At 39.3% G+C, this 15,338-nt stretch overlaps 1 protein-coding gene across 6 annotated transcripts in view; it reads right to left on the reverse strand.

Annotated features, from left to right (window-relative positions):
- The window catches only part of Bmpr1a (bone morphogenetic protein receptor type 1A), a 113,589-nt gene that overhangs the window by 22,941 nt on the left and 75,310 nt on the right, over nt 1–15,338 (reverse strand). For 5 of the 6 annotated variants that reach the window (XM_041662474.1, XM_041662475.1, XM_041662472.1 and 2 more), the window contains 4 exons: nt 11,680–11,842; nt 9,176–9,278; nt 3,689–3,785; nt 3,422–3,521 (listed from right to left, as the gene is read on the reverse strand). In XM_041662474.1, the coding sequence (XP_041518408.1) occupies nt 3,422–3,521; nt 3,689–3,785; nt 9,176–9,278; nt 11,680–11,842 (463 nt within the window). Of the gene's footprint in view, nt 1–3,421; nt 3,522–3,688; nt 3,786–9,175; nt 9,279–11,679; nt 11,843–15,338 lie in introns of those variants that run through there. The other variant, XM_041662477.1, reaches the window with a different exon arrangement.

Genomic DNA, 15,338 nt, shown 5'->3' on the forward strand with positions numbered 1-15,338 from the left:
AACGCCACTTGATCTGCAAAGTGTGTTCCAGGACAGCCAGGGCTGTTACACTGTCTTGTCTTAAAAAAACAAAACAAAACTCAAAAACAATAACTACATGAAAAAAGTCAAATACTGTTTTTTGTTTGTTTGTGTAATCCAGGCTGGTGCTGAACCTGTGAGTTGAGGATAACCTTTAACTCCTAATCCTTCTGCTTCTATCACTTGAGTGTGGGAATAACAGATGTATTCTTTTTGGGGGGTGGGGTGGGGTCTGGGACAGGGTCTCTCTCTGTAACAGCTCTGAGTGTCCTATAACTCACAGAGATCCGCCTGCCTCTGTCTTCCAAGTGCTGGGATTAAAGGCCTGCACCACCACCGCCCAGCAATGGATGTATTCTTACAAATATTATTGTGTTATTTTTCCCAGAACTAAACTGAAAACAGCATGAATCTTCAGGGTTTTGTTTTGTTTTTGTTTTTAAAGACAGGCCCTCCGTATGTAGACCAGTTGGCCTCAAACTCAGAAGTCCATCTACTTCTGCCTCCTGAGTGCTGGAACTAAAGACTGTGTCCCACCATGTCCAGTTCGGTCTTGTTTTAAAGGTGGGACCAGAGCCACATTTACTCCAGAACTAATTAATTATTCTCTGTGCCTGAAGCAAGGCCTATGATTTTAAACAAGACCAATGGTTTCCTAGTCTCAAAAATGGTGGTTAACAGAGACCATTCCCAGCTTTCTGTGACACCATTTCCTCCAGCCATTTTGGATGTTCTTCCCAGCCTTGGGTAGTATTTTGTATGAATATGCTGAATACTGATTGGGGTTATCTGCAGAACTCAAGTCTTTCTGTGAAGCTTTCTGTTGTGGAATATTTGTTTAACCATGCAAAGATGTGTTGCTGTTTTATCTTGCCTGTCTAATGATGTGCGAGTCCTTCTGTATATGTGTTGCTTTTATAGGTTAATAAATAAGAAAATTGCTTTGGTCTGTGATAGGGCAGAGTAGAGCTGGGGGGGGGGGGACTAAACTGAATGCTGGGAGAAAGAAGGTGGAGTCAAGAGAAGCCATGTAGCTACCAGGTGCAGACACTTCCGCTGGAGTCCGCCAAAACTTTGCCAGTAGGCCATGACCTCATGGTGATGCACAGATTAATGGAGATGGGTTAGTTTAGGACATAAGAAATACGCTTAAGTGATTGGCCAAGTAGTGATTTAAATAATATATTTCTGTGTGAATATTTCAGGAGTCTGGGCAGCCAGGAAATAAATGAACAGCCTCCAACAACAGTGTAAGGCACCTGATCAGTCTAATAAAAAGCTGACCAGCCAATAGTGAGTAAGGAGGTATAGGTGAACTTCCAGGCAGGGAGAATTAAATGGGAGGAAGAATTTAGGTTCCAGAAATGAAAAAGAAAAGACCCCAGGGATCAGAAAGACAGACACAAAGGAAGCAGGAGAGTAGGACACACATAATGAAAAAAAAAGTAAAAAGCCACAAGGCAAAACATACATGAGTAGAAGCACAATAAATTAAAAGAACTAGTAGTAAGTCTAAGCTGAGGCTGAGCATTCATAATTAATACTAAGTCTGTGTCTTTATCTGGGAGCTGGTTGGTGGTCTAAAGAAAATTCCAACTACAGTTTTCTACTTCTCTGGTAACCTGCCTCATGAATATAGCTGATGGCATCGCCCCAGACGCTCACCTATATTTTCTCATCAGAGAATACCTACATTCTCTGTGTCATAAAGTCAAATACTCTTCAGGTAGAAACACAGGCAATCTTAATGCTTAATCCTTTGTTTCCTGTTTGTAGGGATCAGTGTTCACTCTGAGAGATCTGCAGGGCTCACTAGTATGCATTGAATCTGCCTGGGCCATTTCATTTCACTCTAATTAGTATCTTTAGGTCTTTTCTCCCAGGTTGCACAAATTTCCCTAAGCATCTTGTCTGGATTATAAGATTTTTAATCTTTAATCTGACAAGTCAAAGTCATTAAATTGGTATTCATATGTTCACCATATCTCTTATTTTCATTATCATGTCCCCCACGCGCGCATAGTCTTATTTCATTTCATCTACCCACATGGTAGATAAAAAATACCTCACATTTTATAATTTTCATCGTATATTTATTTCATACTTTTTTTTTTTTTGCTCCCACCACCACCAGGGTTTCTGTGTATAACAGACCCGGCTATACTGGAACTCACTTTGTAGACCAGGCTGGTCTGCAACTCAGGGATCCAACTGCCTCTGCCTCCCACATGCTGGGATTAAAGCTGAGTGTCACCATTACCGAGCTAGGAATATTCTTATTATTTTCTTTTTTAAAAGAGTCATACAGCTGAGAATGGAGGTGTACAGTTTTAATTCTGACGCTTGAGAGGCAGAGGATCTCCATGAGTTCTAAACCAACTTGGTCTACATAGCAAATTCAAAGCTAACCAGGGTAACATCATGAGACTGTCTTAAAACACAAAAAAACCTTCAGAAAACCATGCATAATTCTTTTTAAAACTGTATCTATTTTTATCTATTTCTTCACTGAATTATGCCTTTTAGTTTATATAAAAGCTCTTTTTATATGTGTAAAACAATCACCTGCAGTAAGTATTAGCTGTCAGTATTTTTCATTTGTTCCATTTTTTTTTTCTAAAAACCTCCACTTTTATGGAGCTGACACTACTTTTTATACTGTGTTTACTTCATTAGTTGCTTCTAAGCTCAGGTAGACTCAGAAAGGTTTTCCAAACTATGCATATGAAGATATAGCTCTAATTTAATCTGGTTCAAATTTATAGTGTAGGGAAAAAACCTAATTATATTTTTTTCTATATATCAACCCAGTACAAATCTAGTTACTAAATTTATCTTTTCTTTTTCTTTCTTTCTTTTTCTTTAAAAAAAACAAAAAACAAAAACTTATACCTCAGTGCTTCAGATAGAACCCAAGCCCTCCTGTATGTTAGGTATGTACTTTACCACTGAGTCACACCCCAGGCCCCTTTCTCCAGGTTCTTAAAATTGACAACTTCATCATATTGTTAAATTCCTTATATACAAATTTATTTATGGGATTACTAACCTGTTTCACAGATAATCCCCCAAATTTTTAAATGAGACAGGTTACATTATCTAGAAATCTGCTTTTAAAATTCAGACATAACAAAGCTCACTATTGTAACAAGAATGCCTGAGTATTCCTGAACATAAGTGGATGAAGTAACATCCAAAAAAAAATTAGTTGGAGTTAAATTCATCTTTCCTTCTAAGGAAGTTGTAACAGTTGAAAAGCTGTTATCAGAGAATACAAATTAATGATATCTGAATTGCACACAACAGTGTTTTTTAACTTGTTAGTTTAAACACAAAAAAGATTGCTAATATAGAATAATTAACCATTTTATGTTTTACATAAAAATAAGTATCTTCTTACTTGTAACAAAAGCAGCTGGAGAAGATGATCATTGCGACTATACAGACAGCCATGGAAATGAGCACAACCAGCCATCGAATGCTGCCATCAAAAAATGGACCTGAGGATGGAAGTCAACAATGAAGCAAGTATAGCATGTTTCTGCTGCATCTTACAAAAAAGGAGAGAATCACTGAGAGGACTGAGTTCTAAGTAGCTTAGTTATTGTTAAAGACAAAGAAAAGAAGTTACAGAGAATCATGCCTGAACTCTTCTGGGATGACCTACCTATAACCACAGGAGGCAGTGTAGGTTGCAAATATTGGTTGCATAAATTGGTCCGACAACATTCTATTGTCCTGCGTAGCTGGGCTTTTGGTGAATCCTTTAAGAAAAGTAATAGTAAAATTAAAGCACTTGACATATTAAATTGAACATAGACATCTTTAGTATTGGTAAATATAATTTATAATTCAGTCAGAGAAAAACTCACCAACCCTAAGTTAAAAAATATTAGCTTGGCTGGGCAGTGATGGTGCATGCCTTTAATCCCAGCACTCAGGAGGCAGAGACAGGCAGATATCTGAGTTCGAGGCCAGTCTGGTCTACAGAGTGAGTTCCAGGAAAGACTCCAAAAGCTACAAAAAAACCCTGTCTCAACCCCCCATCCCCCAAAATTAGCTGGGAATGACGGCTCACAGAACTTGAGGAAACTCAGAGGGTGGAAGGCAGGAGGCAGGCAGATCTCTGTGAGTTCTAGGACAGTTAGGGCTGTTATACAGAGAAACCCCGTCTCCAAAAACAACAAAAATATTACTGAAAATTTAATTTTTTTTGTGAAAGTAAGATTGTGAGATAATTTTCCTTAAGATTATATGGGTTGATAAAGACACTAGATTATAAATTATAGAGGAACAAAATAATTTTAATGATTTTTAATGTTAAATGTTGGTACGTTTAAATTATCATTCAGCTAGCTGCTTTTAGCTTTAAAAAGTAATTATCTGCTAGAAAACTGGTGTAGGATGTTCTTCTATGTGTTGCTTTCATTGGTTGAATAAAGAAACTGTCTTGGCCTTTTTATAGGGCAGAGCTTAGGTGGAGTAGACTGAACTGAATGCTGGGAAGGGCAGTGTGGCAGACACCATGGTTCTCCTGCCTAAGATGGACGCTGGTTAGAGTTTTGCTGGTAAGACACAGTCAAGTGGAGTGGCGATACACATTAATGGAGATGGGTTAAACTAATATGTGAGAGTTAGCCAATAAGAGGCTAGAGATAATGGGCCATGCAGTATTTAAATGAATACAGTTTCTGTGTGATTATTTCAGGTGTAAACTAGCTGGGAGGCCAGGACCAAAAGCAGGCCCGCTCCCTCCTGTTACAGAAAACACAGTATTTTATTAGAATCATAAACCTGTTGGAAAAATACAATCACAGTAGTATTAAGATTTGGATGAGATTAAGATCAGACTACGAAGTAGAGGTATTCTAATCAAGTTGGAGTGGGGGTACCTGTTAAAGGAGGTGATTATGGCTCACAAGTCAGAAAGAAAGTATACTGTAAAACTTAAGAAAGCAAGCACAAAGACTTTAGTCATGGAAGCAGATATTAGGGATTACATATTGATATTTAAGTGATACCTGGGTGTAATACCATTCTGAGCCAAAATATGAATTGATTACTAACATGTTTCACAGATAATCCCCCAAATCTTTAAACTAGACAGGTTACATTATCTAGGAATCTGCCTTTCAAATTCAGACATAAAAAGTTCACTATTCTAAAACAAGAAAACTATGAGTATTCCTGAATATAAAAGAATGAAGTACAATCCAAAAAATTTAATTGGAGTTAAGTTCATCTTTCCTGTTCATGATTATGAAAGTAGCAAGAATGTAAGCAGAAATATCAGCTGGCCAAAAAGGAAATGCCTCAGCATAATCAGGTGTTATTTAAAAAGGTGACCAAGGCTAGGTAGTAGCGGCACATGCCTTTAATCCCAGCACTCGGGAGGCAGAGGCAGAGGCAGATGGATCTCATTGAGTTCGAGGCCAACCTGGGCTACAAAAGCAAGTTCCAGGACAGTCTCCAAAGCTACACAGAGAGACCATGCCTCTACCTCCTCCCTCCCCCCCAAAAATGAGGTGACCAAGGGTCTATGGCTGGAAATCCCATCTGGGAAGACAGTCAGTAACATTTAGAAATTTCCAAATGAATAAATTCTACATTTTAACTGACTTTTTAAAGACAGTTTTTCATTTGAAATTATCCTTAAAGAGAAAAGAGGTATGATAGGGTTTATACTGCAAACACTGAAATAATCCCATGTCTAGAGAAAATGAGCATAAAGAAAGGAATGTACAACTGAAGATGAATAAATTAAGTGCCAAGCAGTCAGTCCCAGAAGGCTGTAAGGACAGCTAGCAGAAGGCAAACTGAAAGGAAGCAAAGAAAGGTCATCCTCAGCAATCATGGGTAAGAGGTCTCTAAGCCAGGGATTATTGCCCAGTAGTAGCACAGGACGGAAGCAGGAGCCCAATCTTCAATTCCTCCTTTGCCTCCGTCTTCCCACCAAGGGTGACTACAAGAATAAGAGCAGAGTGCACCAGGCAAGGGTGACTAATGCTCCAAAGCCACACTGACGGCCATGTGGTTCACACCTTCTAACCAGGGAGAAGGAGGAAGATGAAGATACTTCTAAGTATGACACTGCAGAGACAGGCAGAACTTGAAAGATTGGGGAAGAGAGAAGGCAGCATGGTATAATGAGAGACAGAGACAGAGACAGACAGACAAGAGACAGCTGCCTGACTGGAACCCACAATGTAGAACAGGCTGGCTTCAAACTCAGAGATCTTGTCTCCTAAGTCCTGGAATCAATGGCATGTGCCACCAAACTCTGCTTAAATAATTTTTTTTAAAATAATATACTATTTTAGAATGACAGCTAACAGCTTTTACCACAAATTTAAGCACAGCCAAGAAGGTATTAATATATTCTAAATCAGACCTATTACATTACTCTTTGGTCTATTAAGTAGAAAATAAACATAGCAACTTGATACTGATTATCTTCTTCATTTTCTTTCCTGAGACAGGGTCTCACTATGTAACCCTGAAAGGCCTCAGACTCAGAGATCTGCCTGTATCTGCCAAATTGCTGGAATTAAAGGTGGGTATCATTATCATACTTTTATTTTAAAAGATTTATTTCTTTATTATGCATATAGTGTTCTGTCTCCATGTATGCCCACACATGCCAGAAGAGGGTGCCAGATCTCATTACAGATGGTTGTGAGCTGTAACATGTGGACCTGCTTGTTGGGGATTCTGTCCTGCCCAGTTCCCACAGCAGGTAAGCCCCAAAGAAAATCACACAGAGGTCTCCATATGTTATAAACTGATTGGCCCATTAGCTCAGGCTTTGTATTAGCTTTTATAACTTATATTAGCCCATTATTCTTATCTATGTTAGCCGCATGGCTCAGTACCTTTTTCGGCAGGCAGGTCACATCCTGCTTCTGGGCTATCTGGACAGGACTGGGAAGGAATGGGCTTCCTTCCTCCTTCTCAGAATTCTCCTGTTCTCTTTTACCCACCTCTACTTCCTGTCTGGTTGTCCCGCCTTTATTTCCTGCCTGGCTACTGACCAATCAGTATTTAAAACATAATTGACAGAATAGATAATTGTCCCACACCACTTCCCCCTCTTTTTTTCCCACAGAAACTGTATTAATTAAAACATTGCTTGGCCGTTATCTCTAGCCTCCTATTGGCTAACCGTCACATTTTGATTTAACCCATTTCTATTAATCTGTGTTCACCATGAGGTCATGGCTTACAGGGAAAGATTTAGCATGTCTGACCTGGCGTCTCCATGGAGGCTCTCTCACTCTGACTCTGCTTTCTTCCTCCCAGAATTCAGTTCTGTCTCCCTGCTTACCTAAGTTCTGCCCTATCACCAGGCCCAAAGCAGTTTCTTTTTTAGTCAATAAAAGGAAGAAAGCAAAGTCAGAGTTTCTGTGTGATTATTTCAGGTGTAAGCTAGCCAGGCGGCTGGAACAAGGGGCCCCGCTCCCTGTAAGTGAGTCACCATGTGGGTGCTGGGAATTGAACTCAGGATCTCTGGAAGAGCAGCCTGTGCTCTTAACCACTGAGCCATCTCTCCAGCCCCTAATTATCATACTTTTAAACATAAAAATGAACAAATGCTTCCTTTTTTTGGTTGTTCTTTGTTGTTGTTCTTTTTCAAGACAGGGTTTCTCTGTGTAACAGCCCTGGCTACCCTAAAATTCACTCTGTTATAGATCTAGCTACAACTCTCAGAGATCCACCTGCCTCTGCCTCCTGAGTGCTGGGATTAAAGGCGTGCGCCACCACCACCTGGCTCAAATCTGAACAAATACAAATACAAGAAAAGCAACAAAACTATTCCATCCCCATCCACTTGTATCAAAGAATCAACATTACTAGGAAGAGTGGAGGAGGTGTGGCATGGAAGCAGAGTGAGTCAAAGACATAAGGGTTTAGTAGGCAAAAGTTCAATGCCTTGCAAATACAGCACAATTGCCAAAGCACATGTGGCTGCATTCAGAAAAAGAAAAAGGAGGGTTAGTGAATAACAGAACTAACTAAATAAGGGGCGGCTTATACTATGAGCTATTTTTTTAAAAGATGAGAAGATGTGTGGAGGAAGTAGTATGGAAACAATTCTGCCTGCATGCTAAAAGGTTGTGATTTTGAGAGGTCAGGTCTTTTTGTGCAACCAGAGATGGGGGATGAAACTCAGTCACTTGCCCAATGACTTCAAGTATAAACCTATCACTGAACTTTTCTATGAACCCAACCAGTTCTGAACAGAATTAATTTGTAGACAAAGCTGACATTATATTCTGTTCTATACAGAGCTGTTTTTGAGAAACACTGGCAGGATCTCTTAAAAAAGTTCACATATACAATTAGAAAAATCTGAAGGAATCCTCTCTGCTACTGCTCTTTCAAACAGCTGCATAGAAACCTTGTATTTATTCTCTTCTACTTCTGTAATCAAACCATGACCAAAAAACTCACAGAACACTGAGTTCATTTTGGTTAGCGGCTCTAGAGAGTTAAAGAGTATATGATGGTAGAGGAAAGGCATGGCAGCAGAAGCAGAAACTAAGCGCCCACATCTCAAATGGCAAGAAGAAAGCAGAGAGAACTAGCAGAATGTGAACTTTTATACTCTTGTTTTTTAAGACAGGGTTCTTCTGTGTAATCCAAGATGTCCTAGAAATTACTCTGTAGACCAGGTTGGCCTCAAACTCACAGATGAGGTTTTATACTTTTAAAGCCTGACTTCAGTGACACACTTCATCCAACAAAGTCACATACCCTATGTTCTCCCGAACAGTACAGACAACTGGGAATCAAGTATTCAAATGCCTGAGACTATGGAAGACATCTTATTCAAATCACCACATATTACAACGAGAATTCAATATTGTTGTCTTGGGGGGAAAAGGTTACTATTCATTATCTTAAAATCTTCTCAGTAAACCTTACACTCCAGAAATAAATGTGACTATCATTTTTTGCATTAAAACTTTCTTAAAGTAAAGCAATCCAGCACTTCAATTAGTAAAATCCTATTATTTAACAAGCCAGGCTTTCTTCAGCAAATCTGTTTTGTGAGCATGCAGTAGTATGACGAGCAGTCCACTCCTGCTAGAGGACTCCATGCTGTTCACCAAGTTGTACCCTTCTTTATTTCATGGTGACAATTAGATCTCACCTTGCACTGAAAATCAGAGCCTTCATACTTCATACACCCAGAAGCTAATGTGGTTTCTCCCTGATCATCTTCTTCTATAATGGCAAAGCAATGCCCATTAGTTCTACAATAGAGAAAAAAAAAAATACAATTCCATATTAGAAAGAACAGGGCATGGTTGATACACATCCAGAATACATTCAGGCTAAAGCAGGTGGATCTTGCATTTCAGGTCACCCTGAGCTAAATAGAGAGACTTTAATAAAGAATGCCAGAGAGACAGCTAAGTAGTTAAGGGCACTGTCACCAAGCCTGAAGACTTAGTTTGATCTCCAGCATCCACATGGTGGAGGAAATAACTAATTCTGGCAAGCTAGCATGTGCACATGTGTGTAATACACATACATACCAAATAAATATAAAAAATTTTAAAAGACTCACAAAAGAACTGAACATATGTGAATTGAATATGTCCTTCAGTACCTTGTTTTTTTTGCATTTAAACTGCATGTTATATGATTTATTAGCAAAATCAATTTAGAAATAAGCTAAATCAAGGGTAGTGTGCTTCAACTAAGGCTTAAAGGGGCAATGAGAACTCTATGTCAAGTAGGAAGGGAGTTCTACTAAGTAAATGCTCTGTGTGTATGCTGTTATAAACTGCTCTGCTAGTCACATATACATGGTGACAGATGAAAACAAACTCGTCTATGCAACATTCGGCAGCCCCCAGTAACACAGTGACACGTCTTAGGAAAAACAGACGACTAAGATTCTAAAAGGTACGTTGTAGTGAATGTGGCAGGAAAACAAACGGTCTCAATAACTTCATTTTAAAAAATTTTTTATATATATTTTAGTTTCATGACGTTCTACCAGTTTAATGTCAGTGTCCTTGAGTTTTTTCCTTAGCAAATGTAGAAAGGAAAATAATATAATTTCACAGACCAAGTTTAGGCATTGTCTAGTTTATACAAAGAGCACAGAATGTTAGTGAACTACAAAACTTGGCCTTCATTATTACTGCTACAACAAAAAGACAATTGACTGATGAAACTGAATTGCACTTTATTTTTTGTTTTCTCGCAGGGGAGGAGGTATGATTCAGAAACTCAATTCTTCAATGGGCCCCAAGATATAGACTATGGGCCAGAGGATGACTGACCAGGTAGAAGTGCCTGCTGTCTAAGACTGACAATCTGAGATCTTTTCTTGGAACCCACATAAAAAAAGAGAGAAGAGACTACTGCAAAGTGTTCTCTGATCTCTTTACGTACATCTACACATATTATGAATATATAATATATGTGTGTGTGTTTAAAAAATATGAACTCAGCCGGGCGGTGGTGGCGCACGCCTTTAATCCTAGCACTCGGGAGGCAGAGGCAGGCGGATCTCTGTGAGTTCGAGGCCAGCCCGGACTACAAGAGCTAGTTCCAGGACAGGAACCAAAAAGCTACAGAGAAACCCTGTCTCAAAAATTAAAAAAAAAAAAAAAAAAAAAAAAAGAACTCAAGTTACATGACCATCCATAAGTGGGTTGAATGGTTAACATTGAATGGTTGACATAAAACTAAGTAGGAAATGAAAAGTCATATAAAACAGATGTGGACTAAAAGTCCACAGAGAAATAACAAAACTGTCACAACACTGTTCCTGTACACCTATGCATTACTGCAACCGGCTAAGGAGACACTGGGTAAACTATTTTTTTTTTGGTAATCTACAAAACAGAAAACGTTTTGTTTTCTAGGATTAAAGGCGTGCACCACCACCGCCCGGCTGAGTTCATATTTTTTAAACACACACACATATATTATGTATTCATAATATGTGTAGATGTACGTAAAGAGATCAGAGAACAATTTGCAGTAGTCTCTTCTCTCTTTTTTTTTTTTATGTGGGTTCCAAGAAAAGATCTCAGATTGTCAGTCTTAGACAGCAGGCACTTCTACCTGCTCAGTCATTAAGTTCATGATTAAAATGGTCACGAAAGAAAAGAAAAATAAGGCAGACATGGTGCTACATGCCTTTAATATCAGCACAAGGTAGTAAGTAGATGCAGGTGGATCTCTGTGAGTTTAAGGCTAGCCTGGTCTACATAGTGAGTTCCAGGATAGCCAGATCTATGTAAAGAGACCCTGTTTCAAAAATCAAAACATATAAATTAGCTGTATCATGATACAACTAATGATCATCAATTGTTTAATGATGGATAACAATATTTCTATATTTAAATCAGGAATTTTCTTTTCTTTTCTTTTTTTTGGGGGGCGTTTTTCGAGACAGGGTTTCTCTGTGGCTTTGGAGCCTGTCCTGGAACTAGCTCTTGTAGACCAGGCTGGCCTCGAACTCACAGAGATCCGCCTGCCTCTGCCTCCCGAGGGCTGGGATTAAAGGCGTGCGCCGCCACCGCCCAGCAGGAATTTTCTTTTTCTTTATAAAGTTACCATATACAAATGGGGGGAAAAACTTGTTCGAGTATACTTTTCATCTAACTCTTAAGGACGGAACCAAATACTTACATGCACGTGTTATTAATGGCATCATCTGGGCAGTGTCCTGAGCAATAGCACTTTAAGAAAGGCAAGGTATCCTCTGGTGCTAACGTCACTCCATTGTCTGGCTTCTTCTGGTCCAAATCTGATTTCACACCAGTACCATGGAGCATACTGTCTAGATTCTGCCCTGTATTAAAAAATGAAATTTGTAAATAATCATTCTTGAAAAGTTGTTGAATTAGAGTCTTCAATAAAAAAGCTTCTGAGTTTTCTTATCATAACTGCAGTTAATACATCTTAAAGTAAGTTTGATAATACCAACTTATAAACTATTATATATACAGAACTACCAGATGCAGCAGGATGTAAGGAGACTGCCCAGTTACAAGTCGTATACCAATGAAAGACATACAAATAGAGCAGAGGAAACCCCACTGCAAAGGTACTTAGCTAAGAGCTAAGCACTGGTAAACACTTTTGAGAATTTTAATTCCAGGACAGGTCCCTACTATAAGGGCCCTTTAGTGTTTTAATTTTTCTTTAAATAAGCTAAACTATTTGAAACAGCCAACTGGCAATTTGATTAACAACTGTAGGCCTCTCCCTGGTTTCCTAACTAGCAGTGCTGTCACTATGACAGAGCAGCTGTTTTGAACACTCCAGGGATTCCTCTGAGGAAACTCCATAGCAGCTGCAGGTACCACTGGAAGGAACCACTGCTACTGCTGAAGTCACAACCCAGCTTCAGGAGCCCTCACTCCTCACAAGTGCTCCAGGCTCCTTTATCATGTAGGTATTCATAAAGGACTTAAAAAAAAAAAAAGCTTCCTAAGTTTTGAACCAGAATCAAAATTAAGAGTTAAGAGGTTGCTAAGAGTTCCACAGTGGCCAGAGACAGACCCCAGAGAGTCTGAAGGACTGCAGACACACTGAGGCAGGCTATAGAGGCAGACGCCAGAGACTCTCAAGTACTACAGACACACTGAGTTGGTGAGAAAGCATGAAAAGCTAAGTTAGGGATCCTAGGTAGCTGAAGAGTTCCTGAAAGTATCCAAGGATTAAGAGCCAGGGGATCAGATGTCTTAGGCTAGAGGTCTACAATACTAGCTGCTGAGGACTAGTTTTCAAGGCCAGAGTACGTTCTGATCTGAGTATCAAGAGCATTCAGAGTCTGGAATTCTCAAAGTCTGGAATCTGAAGTCTCCTCTGAAAACATGACCCATAAGCCTATGGAACTAAGGAGTACAGAGTTGCCAACACTCAGGAATCCGCCCCTGTCATATTTGTGACATTCATGCAATGGGACCTCCAGCCTTCTGTGACAGCTTCAATTTACTAGGTAGAAAACGGAGAGAGATTTCAGGAAAAGCTGAGAAAATTTCCAATGATTTCAGAAGGGGGGGGGGTTGCACAACTCCTCTAATTTTTTGGTTCAAATTTATAACTATATTTCAAAAATTCTTTTTGAATGTTTCTCTGAAAATGGAGCTACTAAGCACCTTTCAGAGAACTCGAACTGCCTAATTAAGGTAACTGTGAAAACATGAAACAAATCCTGTTTTCTTTCTTTCATCCCAGGGTAACTGGTTTGAATCCAGACCATGCTATAGAAAGTAAAAGTTGCCAAAAGCTTATATAATAAAATAGGGATCTTGCATTACAGAGTTTCTGGCATCAAATGACAGGTAACAACATACACAGCTCTGAATTTTTCAGGTGAAATCACCTGGCCCTTCCAAGAGAAAGAATGGTAGTCGGGCGGTGGTGGCGCACGCCTTTAATCCCAGCACTTGGGAGGCAGAGGCAGGCGGATCTCTGTGAGTTCGAGACCAGCCTGGTCTACAAGAGCTAGTTCCAGGACAGGCTCCAAAACCACAGAGAAACCCTGTCTCGAAAAACCAAAAAAAGAAAAAAGAAAAAGAAAAGAAAAGAAAAAAAGAAAAAATGGTAGAGCCAAAAGGATTAGATAAGCAAGAATTTCACTATAAAAATGAAGTGGTTCAGTACTAAACTCAATTTTAAACTTAACAATACTGATAAACTACAGAAATGAGGAAAATAGCACATACACACTGACAGCAAGAAAGCAGAGTGTAAGAGTTATAAATTCCATAATTTGGATTATTATTATTATTGCTTGTTTCTTTGCTTTCTGAGACAGGGTTTCTCTGTTTAGTCATGGCTGTCCTAGAAGTCACTCTAGATTAGGCTGGCCTCCAAGTCAGAGATCTGCCTGCCTCTGCCTCTGCCTCCCCAGTATTGGAATCAAAGTTGTTCACCATGACCATCTGACCATAACTTGAATTGCAATGACCTTAAGTTTCTCATACTTAATATTCAGGAAAGAAATTTACTTCTGAATAAGTATTTGTTAATAGAAACAAATACTGAAAAGGAATATCTGTAGGCCCATATTTCTATATGGTATGGCAGCTAGGCTCTAAAGCCATTGACGACACCTGAGATGGTCACGTAACCTTTCAGACAGGTTGTTGCTAACCTAACAAAAAGTCAAAATGTTGTTTTGCTCCTTTCTTTGTAATTTGGAGGATGCCTGATAGAGATGCTAATTCAAGCCTATGTGCCAGCTAGCATATACAGCAGACAGGTAGTTGTGGATGTGACTAAAAGCCATTCACCTGGTTACCTAGGAGACAAAATGCTATTTGGAGAATAAAGCAGGAGGAATTCTCTAGCATGTAAACTCAGGACTTCATGAGGGACCACTGAGAATCTCCCTCCCGATAAAGCCATGTGAGTTGTGTCTTTATTCTCGCACCTCCACGCAGGTCCAGGGAGAGATAGTTTATATTGGGGTCTGCTCAAGAGACTTAATGGCGCTGAACGTGGGGCTGATCTATGAACCTCCCAAAAAACAAAAAAGAAATGACCAGACGTGAGGAACCCATGAGAGAAAATCTGATCACAGCTGGATATGTGAGTACTGAGCGCTCAAAAATAGAGATCAGAATTTAAAGAAACGTAGAGAAGCAGGACAAAATTTAAATCGGGAGTAAAAATTTGTAAATCAGTATATATGGGATAAGGAAAAAGTATTCAGTTATATATGTAGGCAAAGGGAGTTAGAGTGGAGCAGAAACAAAGGCAGAGATATTTAAAATCTGTAAGCGTGATAGATACAACTTTTATTGCTTGCTAAATGGGTAGGAAAAGTAAAGAAAAAACGGCTTTTGGCCCAAGAATCGCCTTGGTTACTGCTGAGATTGAGGTGCCATGTGCTGGCAAGCAGGAGACAGAGTAAGTTTAGAGAACAAATTTAACCTCCCACAGTCAGTACCCCAAAGTCAGTTTATAAAACAGTGGAGACCGACAAATATCCTTCAAAGGTAAGATTTGTATACATATGTGTTCCTCAGCCCCTCACCATGACGTCCTTTCAGATGGAAGTACTGTTAACACTGTGGCAAAGCTTCTGATGATCATCCAAACGGCTAAAAAATGGAAAAAGCCTCATTTATTTTAACAACATCAACTGTAAAAGATGGAGAAGAATGGTAGGGTATGAGAAGGGAGAAATCCGCCATGCTACAAATGAGAGACATTCTGGTCTCTTGTGAGTTTTCCTAATTAGGTAGGTGAATAATGTTTATAAACTACATAAGTTCTCCAGTATTCACTTATTTAAGAAGGCAGTAGGGCTGGGAGGTGGTGGCATACACCTT

This window comes from Microtus oregoni, unplaced genomic scaffold, assembly GCF_018167655.1.
Source record: "Microtus oregoni isolate MIOR12 unplaced genomic scaffold, Mior012 000013F_ref0000133, whole genome shotgun sequence".
Classification (NCBI taxonomy): Eukaryota; Metazoa; Chordata; class Mammalia; order Rodentia; family Cricetidae; genus Microtus; species Microtus oregoni.